This window comes from Montipora capricornis, chromosome 6 (assembly GCF_036669925.1).
Source record: "Montipora capricornis isolate CH-2021 chromosome 6, ASM3666992v2, whole genome shotgun sequence".
Taxonomy (NCBI): domain Eukaryota; kingdom Metazoa; phylum Cnidaria; class Anthozoa; order Scleractinia; family Acroporidae; genus Montipora; species Montipora capricornis.
The window spans coordinates 23,488,027-23,503,026 of NC_090888.1; the positions used below are offsets into that span (position 1 = coordinate 23,488,027).

General features: G+C 38.7%; 2 protein-coding genes and 1 pseudogene across 2 annotated transcripts in view; all 3 read left to right on the top strand.

Moving 5' to 3' along the window:
* LOC138051809 (furin-like protease kpc-1) overlaps positions 1–15,000 on the top strand; it is a 371,910-nt gene that overhangs the window by 267,855 nt on the left and 89,055 nt on the right. The window lies entirely within an intron of this gene.
* Positions 7,156–10,549, top strand: LOC138051801 (uncharacterized skeletal organic matrix protein 5-like). Its single transcript, XM_068898067.1, has 5 exons — positions 7,156–7,331; positions 7,447–7,581; positions 7,679–7,715; positions 9,564–9,696; positions 9,871–10,549. The coding sequence occupies exons 1-5, from the start codon at positions 7,214–7,216 to the stop codon at positions 10,387–10,389; spliced, it is 942 nt and encodes a 313-aa protein (XP_068754168.1). The 5' UTR covers positions 7,156–7,213; the 3' UTR covers positions 10,390–10,549.
* LOC138050953 (uncharacterized) overlaps positions 13,609–15,000 on the top strand; it is a 6,262-nt pseudogene continuing 4,870 nt past the window's right edge.

Below are 15,000 nucleotides of genomic sequence, written 5' to 3' on the forward strand. Positions count from 1 at the left end.
GTTTGAAAGAAAAAGAGAATTTATTTCGCTATCGGGTTTAGTTTGAGCGAAATCTCTTCCTTTTTGTATGCGCACGTCCTCATGTGCGCGCGCTAATGACGCAAAAATCGTGTGCAGTAGGGATGCGCAATGCAATACTAAGAAATTACCTTAATTATTGAATACGCTCAACTCTGTGAAAGCCCCTGAGCTCTTGCCCTATTTTAGGACAAAATTTAGTGTTTCATATCTAACTAGAACGGTTTGGAAACTGTAAACAGGCATTGGCGCCATTTCACAGCACGCCGGCGGGCATGTTTGCCAGCTATGTATTAACTTCCCAGTGTGAAAAATGCCACAGGAAAAAATATGAAAAGAGCCCGGTGCGGAAAGGCGAGAGAACGTCTGTAAGCATTGTTAACGAAAGGTCCTTCCGCCCACTTATTGATCGAGACTGATGGTTTTCAGGATGACGGTCGTGACTTAAACATGGCTCATACAGTTCATGATATTTGTACATTTTCTTTTTTTTACTGGGTTGCCAACCCAGTCGGAATCTGTCTTTAATTTCGTCTTTTTTTTAATTTTTCGTTTTCTTTTTTTTTTAATTTTTTTCCGTGTCGGTAAAAGTCCTGCCTGTCACTCCCCTGCTAAGTGGTGTCTTTGTGCATAGAGCCTTCTACGAGTATTTTCTTACGATAGAGAGGGTAGTGGGAAATGCGTAGATTTCTCTGGTGGACACAGTAGAACGATTAACTTAACCGGCAATGACGTCGAAAGTCATGTAACGCGAATGGCATTTTAGTGGATCTTTGAACAAAATGTACCCTTCTGAAGCTCAATAATGGCAAGCAAATTGGATACTGAACAAGACAGGCCGTCGAATGTTAGAAGCGACGAGTAATGGACTTCGACAACAATCTGTCGCCCGTCGAGCCGTAATCAAAGTGAGCTGTATTTCTAAAATAATATTTTACTAAGTGTGCTGTTATGTAGAACACTGAAACCAAATGGAAAATTCTCTGGTAACTCAGTATGGGTTCAACAAAGACAGAGAAGGAATCCATATAGTGGATCTGTTATCTCAGTTGTCTCGCTATTTGTCAGATTTGTATTTATCTGTTCTCAACTCTGCACAGTCTTCCGGTATAACGATTGGAAATTTCACTAATAAGTCATTGACGTGAATGGCGTTTTAGTGGATCTTTAAACAAAATATACCCTCATGGAGCTCAAGAATAGATCGTCAATTGGATGAGCAAGACAGCGCTGGAAAATAAATATCTGGATTTTAAGAGACGAGTAATGGACTTCGACAACAATTTCATTTTTCGCCTTTGGATATCAAGTGAGCTTTGTTTCTAATATTTTACTAACTTGGTATTATATAAAACACGGAAATCAAATAGCAATTTTTTTATGGATTTAACCATAGTTACTAACTATGATTTAACAAATTAACGTTGAAGGAATCGAACGCCTACAAGAATGCATCACAGTGTTTACTCAAGTCGCATCTTAGTTGTCTGACAATTTACATTTACCGGTATTTTGTACTCAACTCTGCAAAGGTGTAAAATATTTGGAAATGTGACAGTGAAAAATTACTTGAATGAAAGCTTGTTGTCTCTTTTGTGCTTTATTATTTACGGTCAAGGTTCTTTCGAAAAGGGTTGAATGTGAACTATCAGAAATTTATTTAACTGCATATGCTTTGTGATTGTGTGTTTCGCTTGCACGCACGCAACTGAAATAGGAAGGGTTTCTTGCCTCTTATAGCAAATATGTTGCTTGTTTCAATAAATGTTTCGCTGGAAAATATTTCTGTGAAATTTCTAGCTTTTGTAAATTTATCATGTTGTGTAATTTTCGAGCTTAGCAAATTTGCATACGTCACGAAAATAAACAGGTCTGTTGGAAGCGTGCTTGAGTTTCGACAAAATGACCCCCAAAATCGGCAAAAGATTGTGACGCTGATGAATATTAAAGTAGCTGCTATTACCGAAACGATGGAATTACCTGGTGATAAATAACCTTGTCTTGGAGAGTAAATTTTTGATTTTCCAGAAACAATGGTCAACCTCTGAGAGTTGGGCGATTGTGATCTTTGTGTTGAATTCGCACATTTCTTGTCAAAATTTATAAAAATCGAAAGAAAAAGAAAACTAACAAAAACAAAAACCCGGTAGCTTGGCATCATTTGACACAGATGCTTCACTGTTTCGCGAGTAAACATGGAGCGGTAAAATAACTGCGCCCGCTGAATTCGATGTGCGATTTACTCGGTGCAGCCAAACTTGTACAATTACAACAAAACAACTAAAATCTCCCAAACTGTTTTTCGCTGATGGTAACTTTTTATATTTGTGGTTCAAAATTAATGTTGTTTTCATGTCGTAGATTTTGTTACCGATGGCAAAATATTTTATGCTCGATCGACCATCCTGAAACTTCCTTCTGCTCTTCTTAAGAATTGTGTATCCATATTTATTTACTTTTACATGAATATTTGTTTTGCATAAAGCAAGCTAACAAAATCTGTATCTTGCTTGGTTCGCATTTGATAGCATTAACATAGAATTTTCGGTCCTATGCTTCTGTTACTGAGTGGCATATTTCTTAGGTCGCCCATCCAGATACCAACCCCGCCGAGCAATAACTTCAGCTTTCAACTTTTGTTTACAAAGCTGTCAGATGCTGTCAGTGCACGCTTACACTTGTGGTGGAAAGAAGTTGCATGATCAACATGTCAGCCCAGAAGCCAATGTTTCTCGATTCCCTTTTATTTTCTTCAGTCTCTCTGGTTTCAGTACTTTGCTAGCAACCACATGTCTTCTCAAGGGGCTATTTATCTAAGACTTCTACCATGGCGCTACAATGATAGACAATTCCAAAACAATATCGTGTACTGTTAGACCTACATATTACGCAAAGACAACTGTCAACATGTCATCCCAGAAGACAATGTTTTTCACTTCCCATTTATTTTCTTCAATCTTTCTCGGCTCAGTACTTTGCTAGTAACCACATGTCTTCTCAGGCTATTTACCCAAGACTTCTACCATTTCACTACAATGACAGACAATACCAAAACAATATCGTGCACTGTTAGAGCTACATATTACGCAAGGACAACTTGAATCTCCTGGAAGACAACACACAGCTCAGTTGACATTATGGAATAAATCGCTGTGTTACTTCACTACCACACGTAAGCAATGCGTGTCAGTTTTTTTTAAAGAGGACAGGAATTTCTTCTTTCTGACAAATGATTAATTAATAGGCCGGTCGCCAGGTTTTTAACCTCAAAAAAGGATCTGTTTCGTCGTACGAACGTGTGACGACCTGCGAGCCAAAGGGCCTCTGCTGGTATGACTTCTGGTATGACTTCTGGGTGACCCCCCCCCCCCCCCCCCAACTTGAAAGAAATTGCGTGGAACGCTGCACGTACCACAGGCAACCCAGTGTACCCTCACGGGAGGGTCTAGTTGATTTCACTCATCCGCTCTTTTTCGCTCTATAGCAGCAGGTACCTAGAACGCACTCAGAATAAAATAATAAGACTTTTGTCACCACCTATCCAACCGCTAGTTCTTATAAACAGTTCTTAATATAAAAATTGAAGCGCAGACAGGATCAGACATATTAAAATACAATAAAAACGTTCTCTGGCTAAAAGTTTTAAAACTCCCAAGTACACGAAAGGGAAAAATACCAAAATCAACCACGTCATTGATGCTCTACGAGCCAATAACTATCCCTCCCATGTTACTTCCAATATCTTAAAGCGGAAATTTTCCAAACCACCCACACATGCCACCCCTTCGCCTGAAGAATTGGTTTGCATGTTTTTTTTAATGGGCTGCGCCTCAAGAGAACCCTAACGGTTTTGCTGTTCTTCCTTTCATCAATGGTGTTGCGCAACGGGTAACAAAAATTCTTCGAAGGCACGACATTCAAGTTGTAAATAACCCCCTCCTGACATTGCAACAAGAATTCTTTCTCCTAAATTCAGACCACCTATTAAACACCAACCCAACGTGATTTATAAAAATCCTGTGCCGATTGTGATTGGTGAGTATGTAGATGAAACCGGCCGTTGCTTTGAAATGCGCAAGAAAGAACATATTAGGACTGTAAAAACATGTGCTAATGGGTCAAACATTGCGAAACATGCGTGGTCATTCGGTCATCGCATTGATTTTAATCATTCTCCAGTTATCGACACAGGCTCTTTTCGCATTAGAAAAACTTTGCGGGAGGCTTGTCACACCTGTGCTACCAAGCATGCTGACAATAATTCTAAGCCGATTCCTAATCAGTATAACATTCTCTTTAAATAATAGCCACCTTTTTTCTTACTTTTACTTGTTCTTCTTATTACTTTTATCTCCTTTTTTGCATATATTTCACTAATTTACAGTCCATGTTTTATCCGTGGAAGGCTGTAGATCTACAGCCCAAAGCTTATGTTCCTTTTTAAAACTTTTAGCCAGAGAACGTTTTTATTGTATTTTAATACGTTTTTAATTTAATTGCTCTCGTGCTGACACTTACTGAAAATATGTTTTGAGCGTCCCGCCTGGGAGGGCCTTTTCAAAACTGTTTTGATCTTGTTTGACCATCTTAACTACTAACACCAAAAACACCCTATATTTCGTCTTTACTTGCTTATATCGTAAAAACGAACTCGGTGACCCCCATTTTTTATTGTAAATTAGTAATTAGCAATTTGAGATAGGACTATCTGCAAAGTTAAAAAAAATTCTTGGGAGCCAATTCAGGGCTACCTTAATTTTTCGAAAAATTAAGGTAGCTCTGAATTGGCTCCCAAGATTTTTTTTTTATTTTTGCTGATACTTCTATCTCAAATTGCTAATTACTATTCTACAATAAAAAGTGGGGGTCACCGAGTTCATTTTTGAGATATAAGCAAGTAAAGACGAAATATAGGGTGTATCTGGAGAGCTTTTTTACGTCAAAATAATGAGCTCATTTTGTTAAGCAATAATTGGTGTTTGATGTGGTACCATAACGTTGCTGTTACGTGATACAGTATAGTAGTTATAACCCATCTAATAAGAAGGTCTCTAAAAGTGGTGAAACTGGTTCCAGCCACCTTAAGTAGGCCATCAATTAGGTTTTAAAACCCTTCGAGGTACACACTTTACGTAGCGGAAATTTATATCAGTACCCCCGGGTCCTAGCCACTCTGCTATTTCGTAACAAACATCCCGTTGGTTATTTGACTTGCTGGGTGGTAAATTTTCACTTATGAAACCCGCGTATTTTCAATACCTTTTTTTAACAACAATTTCATGTCTTAATTAAATTTAACTCCTTTCATAGAAGTAATTTTAATAGAAATTAATTTTATTTCGTGAAGTCCAGAGTTTCATAATTAGTACTAATCACTTTTCGATGGCCACTGTTTGACTGTTAAATTAACACATTTCTAGCCCGTTGTAACTTCTAATTAGCTAATTAGATGCTCAATTTGCAATGTTATAAACGAAATAAAGTTGACCAGTTCACGCCATTCTTAGTTTTTGTTTTTGTTTTATTGTCGGGTTTGTGTCTTAAGTACGCTATCAATTAGGGTTTAAGACCCTTCAAGGTACACCCTTCACTTAGCGGATCTTTACATGAGTACCCCCGGGTCCTAGCCACTCTTCTATTTCGTAACAAACATCCCGTTGGTTATTTGACTTACTGGGTGGCAAATTTTCACTTGTTAAACCCACGTATTTTCAATACCTTTTTTTAACGACAATTTCATGTCTTAATTAAATTTAACTCCTTTCATAGAAGTGATTTTAATACAAATTAATTTTATTTCGTGAAGTCCAGAGTTTCATAATTAGTACTAATCACTTTTCGATGGCCACTGTTTGACTGTTAAATTAACACATTTCTAGCCCGTTGTAACTTCTAATTAGTACAAATTGCTTCTCGCTGCCTACTATCTGTTTGTTAAATTAATACATCTCTAGTTATGTAAATTTCTTTGTTGTAACTTTGTGTTGTTTGTCTCTGTTGTAAGCCTGATGGTTGTATTATCGTGAGCCCCACTGATAAGCCTAGGTGCTTTGGGGGAAAACAATGGCTAATATGTTATTTAACAAAACAATTTCTGTCTCCGAATTCGAATCGGCACAAGAAAGAGACCAATGTTAGGGCGCGTTCGATTGACCCTATTCCGGAATAAGAATATGTGGATTGATGATTAAAATGGTATGTTTGGTGCGTTTCGAAGCAGCAAGGATAATAAAAATATGTTTAAAATAACATTTTAGCGGATGTGTTACAATTGTAATGTGAATCTCCGTAAAAAGGAAGGATTTTAAACTTATATTCCATGTATTCTTATCCCGGAATACGGAACGCACCCTTCATCGCTTCATCGCCTCAAAATTCAATATAAATGAATCTATGGTTTTATAACTTTCTTCATGCCTTCGCTATTCCACAATTTCATATCAAAACTTCCATAGTCATTTGACTTAACAGACGGTTAACAAACAGATAGTCGATAATCGATGATCATTTAGCCCAATCCCTGTATATCTTAGCCTGTAAACGGCAAAGAAATTAAAGAAATAACATGTAGTTTTTGGGAACTTTAATTAGCTCAACATTTGAACTTCCCCCCTGCAATGACAAACAACTGACTCCATGTTAGAAACCTGGAACAACTGTCAATCTATTTCAAATAATCATGAAAATAATTGTTTTTTTAACTAAAAGCATTGCGAGAGCAAGCATGCTTGCCAAAATAATTTGCATGATTTCCTTTGACAAGGCAAAGCATGTCAAAATGTTATTTTTTAACAAATTAACTAAAGTCCTAAAAATATTCAACCAAAAGAAACCAAGGCAGCAATATAAAACTTAAAAGCCTCTTTTTTTGTCAAATAGATTAAAACTCAAGGCACAAAATGCTCAGAAAACTCAAACTAAGGATTGTTTTGCAGTATCTATGGTTACGACCTTCAAACACTTCAACATCCTGAGCTTGCTATTGGTTTACGCAAGAACCAATCATTAGCTCGGAAATGATTGGCTTACCAATTCTCAACACAAGAGAAAAGAAAACCTCTGGGCTTGTGTAAGGAGAAAATAGATTGAACGTAAAGCATCGATGGAAGGGGTTATAAACGAATCGCCTCGTGAAATGTTAAATTATCAGTAGTTGTTGAAAGCCTTACTTGGCGTTTGCTTCCAAGACTTAACAATGGTATCGTTGAAATTCGCTGCAGTTATTTCTCTCCTGTATTTCACCATTTTCGTGAACGCTGGTAGAAAGCCAACTTGCAAGACTCTTCTTGAAAACATGAACAGCCTGTGTCAAGGTACGTTCACAAATGTTTCTACTTGTGTATCGCATGGTTTAAATCTGTCGTTTTCGGTCATTGTAAAGATCTAAATAATGAACAGCAAACAACGTAATGTGATTTTTATGAGCAGATGCTCTATCTGACAACTGTGATGGGACAGATGTCTGTACAGCCATTAAGACTTTGGGAATGAAGTTGGAAGAGAAGTTGGAAAATCTCTACTCCCTGGTAGAAAACATCTCAATGTCGTTGCAGCCCCCGCCAGGTAAACTTGGAGTAATACATCTCATTGGCTCTTCAGTTTATCGTTTCTTTGTTCCTTTTTTGTAACGAGTGCTTTATTTGAGTTGTATTTTGTTCAGTTACAGCCTCTTCTTGCAAGGAACTGTATGACAGCGGGTAAGTTAACAGTTTAAATCTTTTTGACATTTTATTTTCACCATCAGTTCTGATAAGGCCTATGACACTTATAAGTAGTGGGGAGGCACTGAGAAGCTTCTCTATGTTGGTATCGAAAATGTAGATGTCCTCGCTAGAAACCACTGATCGATTTTTGTCATGGGAGCAGTGTTTTGTCCTTTTTCCAATGAATGGAATTAAAGTTGGGATCAGATCATGAATAGTTCAAAAACAACGATTTGCATGCTTTAAAATTAACCTCTCCAATAGCCTGCGAGCAGGCCCTCCGAGGGACTGGGGTTGCGGTAGAATGAGGGCCTGCCCGCATGGCTTTGTATTTTGAATGTCACGTCCAAATTTTGGACGCAAAATACTGATTGGCTGAAATTAAGGGCGCGTTCGATTGACGCTATTCCGTAATAAGAATACGAGGAGTGATGATTAAAACGGTATGTTTGGCGCGTTTCGAAGCAGCAAGGATGACAAAAATATGTTTAAAATAGCATTTTAGAGGATGTTTGACAATTTTCATTTGAATCTCCGTAAAAACGAAGGATTTCTAACTTATATTCCATATACACTGTATTCCTATTCCGGAATACGGTCAATCGAACGCACCCTAAATTACCTCGTGACGTCACTATTGACAAGCTCCGACAACAAGAAAGCCTCTTCGCTTCGCAGAGAGATGAGGTGGTCAGAAATGCGTCGGAGAAAATTGTAGAATGTTGCAATTTACCATAACTTTACATAATTAAAGGTCGGGCAACGCGATGCAATGGCTTCTCTACTGGAAGGAAGGAAGTTCTATATCTTTTATCCACGGGATTTGGGAAAAGTCTTATTTCCCAACTGTTTTTCGTAGCGGCCAAAATACAACGAGGGCGACTTCATGTCACCGCGGTAGTTTCCTGTCCTCGGCAAAGCATTATCGCTGATCACATTTGGACAAACATGGGCCTTTCGGCTGCCTCTGCTGCTGATTTAACGATAGAGAACGATAGAGGAACTCTACACGATTTTAGCAAGTATTTGCTTAAGCCGAAAAGGCGGCTCCACAAATGATTCCTCGATCTCCTCGTAACTCCGCAATACTCCGATACACTTGAAAACAAAATATTCCAATTTTCAAATTATTGAATTAGTAAAATTTATATCTATAACCACAAATACTCGATAAACCTTTGAAATAAAATAGTGTAGGTATCAGAATATCTGTCTAGTATTACAGTGTGATGTAGCAGTTGTAATGTCTGTATTTCGTTAAAATAAATTAAAAAAAGATAACTCCGCTTCGCTTTACCGAAATTTGGCAGCAGTTGTGGTCGACGAGTCTCACACAGTGGAGATGCAGTCAGGGAAAACGAATTTCTCTATTACGATTCCCGTCGTTTGAAGTTTGTGTGCTAAATTTTTCCCTGACGATCGAAAGACATTTTCCGCGGAAGGGAGTTCGACGAATTACCGTACTGAATATTCAGCTACGTTTTACAGCATCAGGAATAGTTGCTAGGTTTTTCTGGCGAAGGCTTCCTTCCTTTACAGTTTTTTTATTTTTATTTTTGAGTTTCTGCCCCGAGAAAATTTAAATACACAAAGCGTGGCTTTCTGTTTTCGGTGTTTCTTTCAATGTTTACTTCGGGTGCGCGCTGATTGGCTAATTTTTGACAGCTCTCTCTCAGCCTGACATCAGGAGGCGGCATTCAAAATATTCTCTCCCACCGAAGAGAGAGAGCCTGCTCTCAGGCTACCTCTCCAAGGGAAGCTTTCACTGACTTCGAATTGATAAGCAATGATACACAGTAGCATCGTGAGATAAAACCTGAAATATCTTTTTTCCTTCTTCAGTTTGCGAGAAAATAAAGCCTACATGCTGCCGACTGACATTGGAAAAATCCCTGTGTATTGTCACATGACAAGCGACGTTGGCGAATGCGGTGGTGGAGGATGGACGCTGGTGATGAAAATTAATGGTAGCAAGGTATAACAAAGACGAAAGCAAAGATCCAGGTTTATTTAGTCTCATATTACACCCATTGACATTTGACGTAATTAAAGGACGTTTAGTTTGTTAAGGATAAAAGGCGGATGTCAAATAGTTGTCGTTGTTCAGTTGCTTGTCAAAGTTTTGAAATCTTGTCTTTTGTCTTTGCAGCGAACCTTTCACTACGACGCCGACTTCTGGGAAAACACCAAAGAGTTCAACCTTCCTGGAGGAGAGACTGGGTTTGACTCACAAGAGACTAAGTTACCGACCTACTGGGAGACACCCTTCTTCAAGATCTGTCTCGGTATGAAGTACGGCCAACAGATCAAGTACATCGTCATCAACAAACAGGCCGACTCTCTGTACTCACTGATCGCTGACCGCCAACACCGCGCCACCTCACTGAGCCGTGAAAAATGGAAGTCGCTGCTTGGTCCAGAGGGCTCCTTACAGCCACACTGTGAGACGCAAGGCTTCAATGCTGTGGGCACTAATTCTGGCCTCGCTAAAGCTAGAATCGGTATCGTTGCTAATCAGGAAAATAATTGCAACACCTGTGACTCCCGAATTGGGTTTGGTACAGGAGGAGCCCATGATGACTCTAACACATGTGGAAACGAGGCAACCCACTCACCAGATAATGGAGACAAACACATCAAAGCCTTTGGATACATCTTAGTGCAGTGAGAAGGATGGCCTCTTCGCCTTTAAAGCGAAACATAATCTGCTGTTTAGTTAACTGCCGATTAGTCCAGCAGTTTTTGTGGGTAGATTTTCTGGGAAAGAGAGTGCTGTAAAACAAAGAAAACATGGTGGTGGCATTAAATAGTATTTCTGACTTACGGTATTTTATAGTGTTTTGTATCAGTTGTTGAGTAAACTTGGCACTTCTGGGAGAACGCAATCTCATATATAATACCTACAATTTTCTGGGGTGCACACAGAAGTATCAAAAGCAACACCCCGAATGAGCAGCCTATTTGTTTTAAAAAACTGGAAAAAACTGCCAGTATTTGTGTTGACACAGAAACTGAAAATTTCTTCATTCTTTGGACGAATTATTCTGAAATATTCCACGACAAGAAAACGCTGATCAAGATGGTCATTAGAAAATGACAACAACCAGTTTGAAAGTAAATTGAAGACAATTTATAAATGATTATTCCATTCTATTCAGCTTCGCTTCGATCAGCCGATTAGAAAAAAAATTGTCCGATCTGCAAAAGTAATTCCGTGTCCGAGAGGGCTGGGAGCAAATGCCTGGTAATCGATCTTTTCTTTGTAGCTAATATTCGACCCACTCAACTGTGGTTGCCTCGGTAGCGCAGTGGATAGAGCAGTGGTAAGAGAGTGAATTCCCCACATAGGCCTCATACCAAAAATAATCCCTCTTAAGTTATAATTAACTTTAGACATTGTTCAATGTTCTTCTAGGATCGATGTTACTAGCGCGATGCGTGGAGAGTCAAGCGACGTTTTCGCAACAAGCTGAGACAAATTGGCGGGACAGTAGCAAAAAGTCATTTTATATTCTTTGATTTTCAAGGGAAGTTTCATTACAAATCACAACTGCAACGACAACGAGTACAGTGGCTGTGTAGGCGTTGTCCGTTTTGTAAACGGTCGGTGCCATTTTCGCGACACTTAGAAACTTTTTCAGCTATTAGCAAATTCTTCTCTACTGAATTGAAGAAAAAGGAAATTGTGTAAATAACCACCCAGAATTGAACCCCGAACCTCTGTTTTCTAATTTCCCTCTTATACCACTACACTACAAGATTGATCTGCCAAATTTCCCCAAAATTTAATTATAAAACTTGACTTTCTTAAATGTTAATGATAGAGTTGCCCCAAACAACAAATAAAAGCTAACCGCAAGAAAACCAGTGTGAATATGAACAATTAAGCATTTGCTGACTGCATTAAAACTCCATCAACAAATTAGAACCCATTTCTACCTTGTCCAGGCCTAAACTAGAACAGATACAGCATCGTCTATTCCCAAAGACTAGGTTGCCAATAATGGCGTCGACAGTTAACAACGGCATCGACCCTTTACGAAACGGAAATCAACCCTTTATCCTTTATAAGTCTTTGTCTTTTTCTTTGCCGTTCTTTACAAAACAACAAAATGTTGGCTCTGAACTTTACCTTCACAATTGTTATGATTTTTTTTAAAAATTGCTAACAGGACATCGTGTCGTCCAATTCAGTGGTGATTAACAAATCGGACTTCCGCTACGCGGTCGCCTGATTTTATTAATCACTCGTATGATTACAGCCGAACCGAATTGGACTCCACTCAGTCCTATTACGATTATTAATCGGTGCCTGATCACGTGGGCGTCCAATAACCTTCATTCAATTTGAACTTTTCGTAATTGGATACCTGTAATTGCACACCTACGTGACTTGCACGTCAATTACGCGCTCTTTAAGGTGATTCCTCAGAAATAAAAGTTACCGATGAATATTTTTCAAACTTTCCCTGAATGTTCTCTACCAAGCAATGTTTCGAAAAATACAATAAAAATGATAGGTCACCATTCTCGTTTAAGAGATGTGTTGGGCCAATCTTATCCCATTTATGCCTGTACTCGTGCTAAACACGCGCGTTATTCATCGGTCCACGTTACATTTTGCGGTAGCTCGAAACATAGTTTATAAAAGTAATACTCGGGAAAAAACTTGACAAGTAGAAAGTGTCGAGCATATAGAACATTATCATATAACATTTGTGGAAACATCACTCTATTTAAAACGACGTGGAAAGCGTGAAAGCGTTTGTAGAGTCGTTATCTTCGCGGGTCATAATTTGCATCACGGTTTTGTACACTCTTTCACCTATACCTTTTTTTCCTTCCGATAAATTTTTTTAGTTTTCTTTTTTAATTAAGGAGGCTAATGTGTACACTATTATTAAGCCATAAAAAATATAGGTCACCATGCTCGTTTAAAAGAAAACGAACATTTATTTTGATATCGAGCTTAGCTTGAGGGAAATTTCTTTCGTTGTGTACGTGCTCGCGCTAATTTGCGCGCGCTAATGACGCGAAAATCGTGCGCAGTAGGCACAATACTGAGGAATCACCTTAATGGTTTCCTTTACACTGTTTTCTAAAGTTTTCAAACTTTATGAAAAGCGTTACATACGTTTCCGCTCAAACGAAGTCTCAAAAGACATTTTTAATTTTTATAAGTACGATTAATTCGGAATTGGACCTCGTGTCGTACAATTCAGGGAGTAATCGTGCACAGGAATCAAAATAAACATATTTTGGTAAAATGTGATGCATAGGTTCTGATGTCCAAATACATATAGGTTATTGACCAAGTTTTTTCCGTCAAGATGGCTGGATATTGACCTCGTTCCTTTTTTGCGAGTTTATGGACCTTGACAGCTGGTAAAAATAATTATTAACAATCAATAGATTTTTTTAAAAAGGAATTTTGTAGCTATGGTGATTTCACCAACGACTAGACACTTAAATAAAGTTCCTTTCCTTTCCTTTTCTTTCCTAGCTATTTGCCTGCACTATTTAGCTACTCAAAACAAACCGATACCGTAGGCTTTTGAACTTGATGGGAGGTAATAAAAACTTCAACGATCAATATTCTCTAACGAGTATCTATGGTTACTTTACCGACCTTCAAACACTTCAACATCCTGAGCTTGCTATTGGTTTTTTGGTCGTAACAAACGCAAGAACCAATTATTAGCTAGGAAATGATTGGCTTACCAATTCTCAACGCAAGACAAAAGAAAAGCTCTGGGCTTGTGTAAGGAGAAAATAGATTGAACGTAAAGCATCGATGGAAGGGGTTATAAGCGAATGGGCTCTTGAAATGTTAAATTATCAGTAGTTGTTGAAAGCCTTACATACCGCTTGCTTCCAAGACTTAACAATGGTAACGTTGAAATTCGCTGCATTCATTTGCCTCGTGTATTTCACCATTTTCGTGAACGCTGGTAGAAAGCCAACTTGCAAGACTGGCCTTAAAAAGTTGGATAAGATGGAAAGCTTATGTCAAGGTACGTCCAGAAATGTTTTCTACTTGTGTATCGAATTAATGGTTTAAATCTGTTGTTTTCGGTCATTGTAAATAACTAAATGGTGAGCAGCAAACAACGTAATGTGATTTTTATGAGCAGATGCCCAATCTGACTACTGTGATGGGACAGATGTCTGTCAGCCATTAAGACTTTGGGAATGAATTTGGAAGAGAAGTTGGAAAATCTCTACTTCCTCGTTGAAAACATGTAAATGTCGCTTAAAGTTGGGAACAGATCATGAATGGTTCAAAAACAACGATTTGCATTCTTTATAATTAACCTCTCCAAGGAAAGCTCAGTTCACTGATTTCGAGTTGATAAGCAATGATACACAGTAGCGTTGTATGATAAAACCTGAAATATCTTTTTTCATTCTTCAGTTTGCGAGAAAATAAAGCCTACATGCTGCCGACTGACATTGGAAAAATTCCTGTGTATTGTCACATGAAAAGCGACGTTGCCGAATGCGGTGGTGGAGGATGGACACTGGTTGTTATGGTTTTCTTGTGCGTTTACCATATATAGTAATCACATGCGCACGCATAGATGGAATAAAACGTGTTTGTAGTGATCCGCCAAGCTGTCTTGGTGTGTTCTCCGATATCCTGTCAGTACATAACAAATTTGGCGACGAGGATGGGATCTTAAGGAATATTTTACTGTGAAAAAGTGAAGACATTCCTAAACTAGTTCCACATGACGTTTCAAGATGCCAAACGAGTCTGATGCGGCATCGAATCCAGTTCGTAACCTTGGGAAAGTTCAGAAGTTTATAGTGGGAGCTGACTTCGAGGCTTATGCAGAACAGCTAGATGGAGTGACCGACTCGAAACAGAAAAAGGCCGTCCTGTTAACTAATTTGCCCACTGAAACGTACCAACTGGCGAAAGATTTGATGGCCCCGATATTGTTAAGAAAAGAGTCTCTCACGAACGACACGATCGTAGAGCGTCTCCAAAAGCAATTGAAGCCCCAGAAATCGGCTTCAGTCGCCAGGTATGAGTTTGACAACCGAGCACGTAACGCAGGTGAAACGGTGAGTCAGTGTGTTGCTCTCTTAAGTAAAGCATCTAGCTACGGATTGCAACTTTAATGATGCCATGCGTTTGGAAAGGCTCAGAGATGGATTGATTTCGGGTATTCGAGATAAGAGAATGATGTCAGAGCTTTTGAAACTCAGACTCGAGGAACTGACATTTGACATTGCTGTAACGAAGTGCATTGCTATTGAGCAATCTTACAAG

What these genes read in the sequence shown, in the direction of transcription:
- LOC138051801 (XM_068898067.1), top strand. Translation starts at nt 7,214, where the DNA reads ATGGTATCGTTGAAATTCGCTGCAGTTATTTCTCTCCTGTATTTCACC. An exon ending in AAGGAACTGTATGACAGCGG is followed by an intron (nt 7,716 to 9,563) that starts GTAAGTTAACAG and finishes TTCCTTCTTCAG; the next exon opens with TTTGCGAGAAAATAAAGCCT. An exon ending in TGAAAATTAATGGTAGCAAG is followed by an intron (nt 9,697 to 9,870) that starts GTATAACAAAGA and finishes TTGTCTTTGCAG; the next exon opens with CGAACCTTTCACTACGACGC.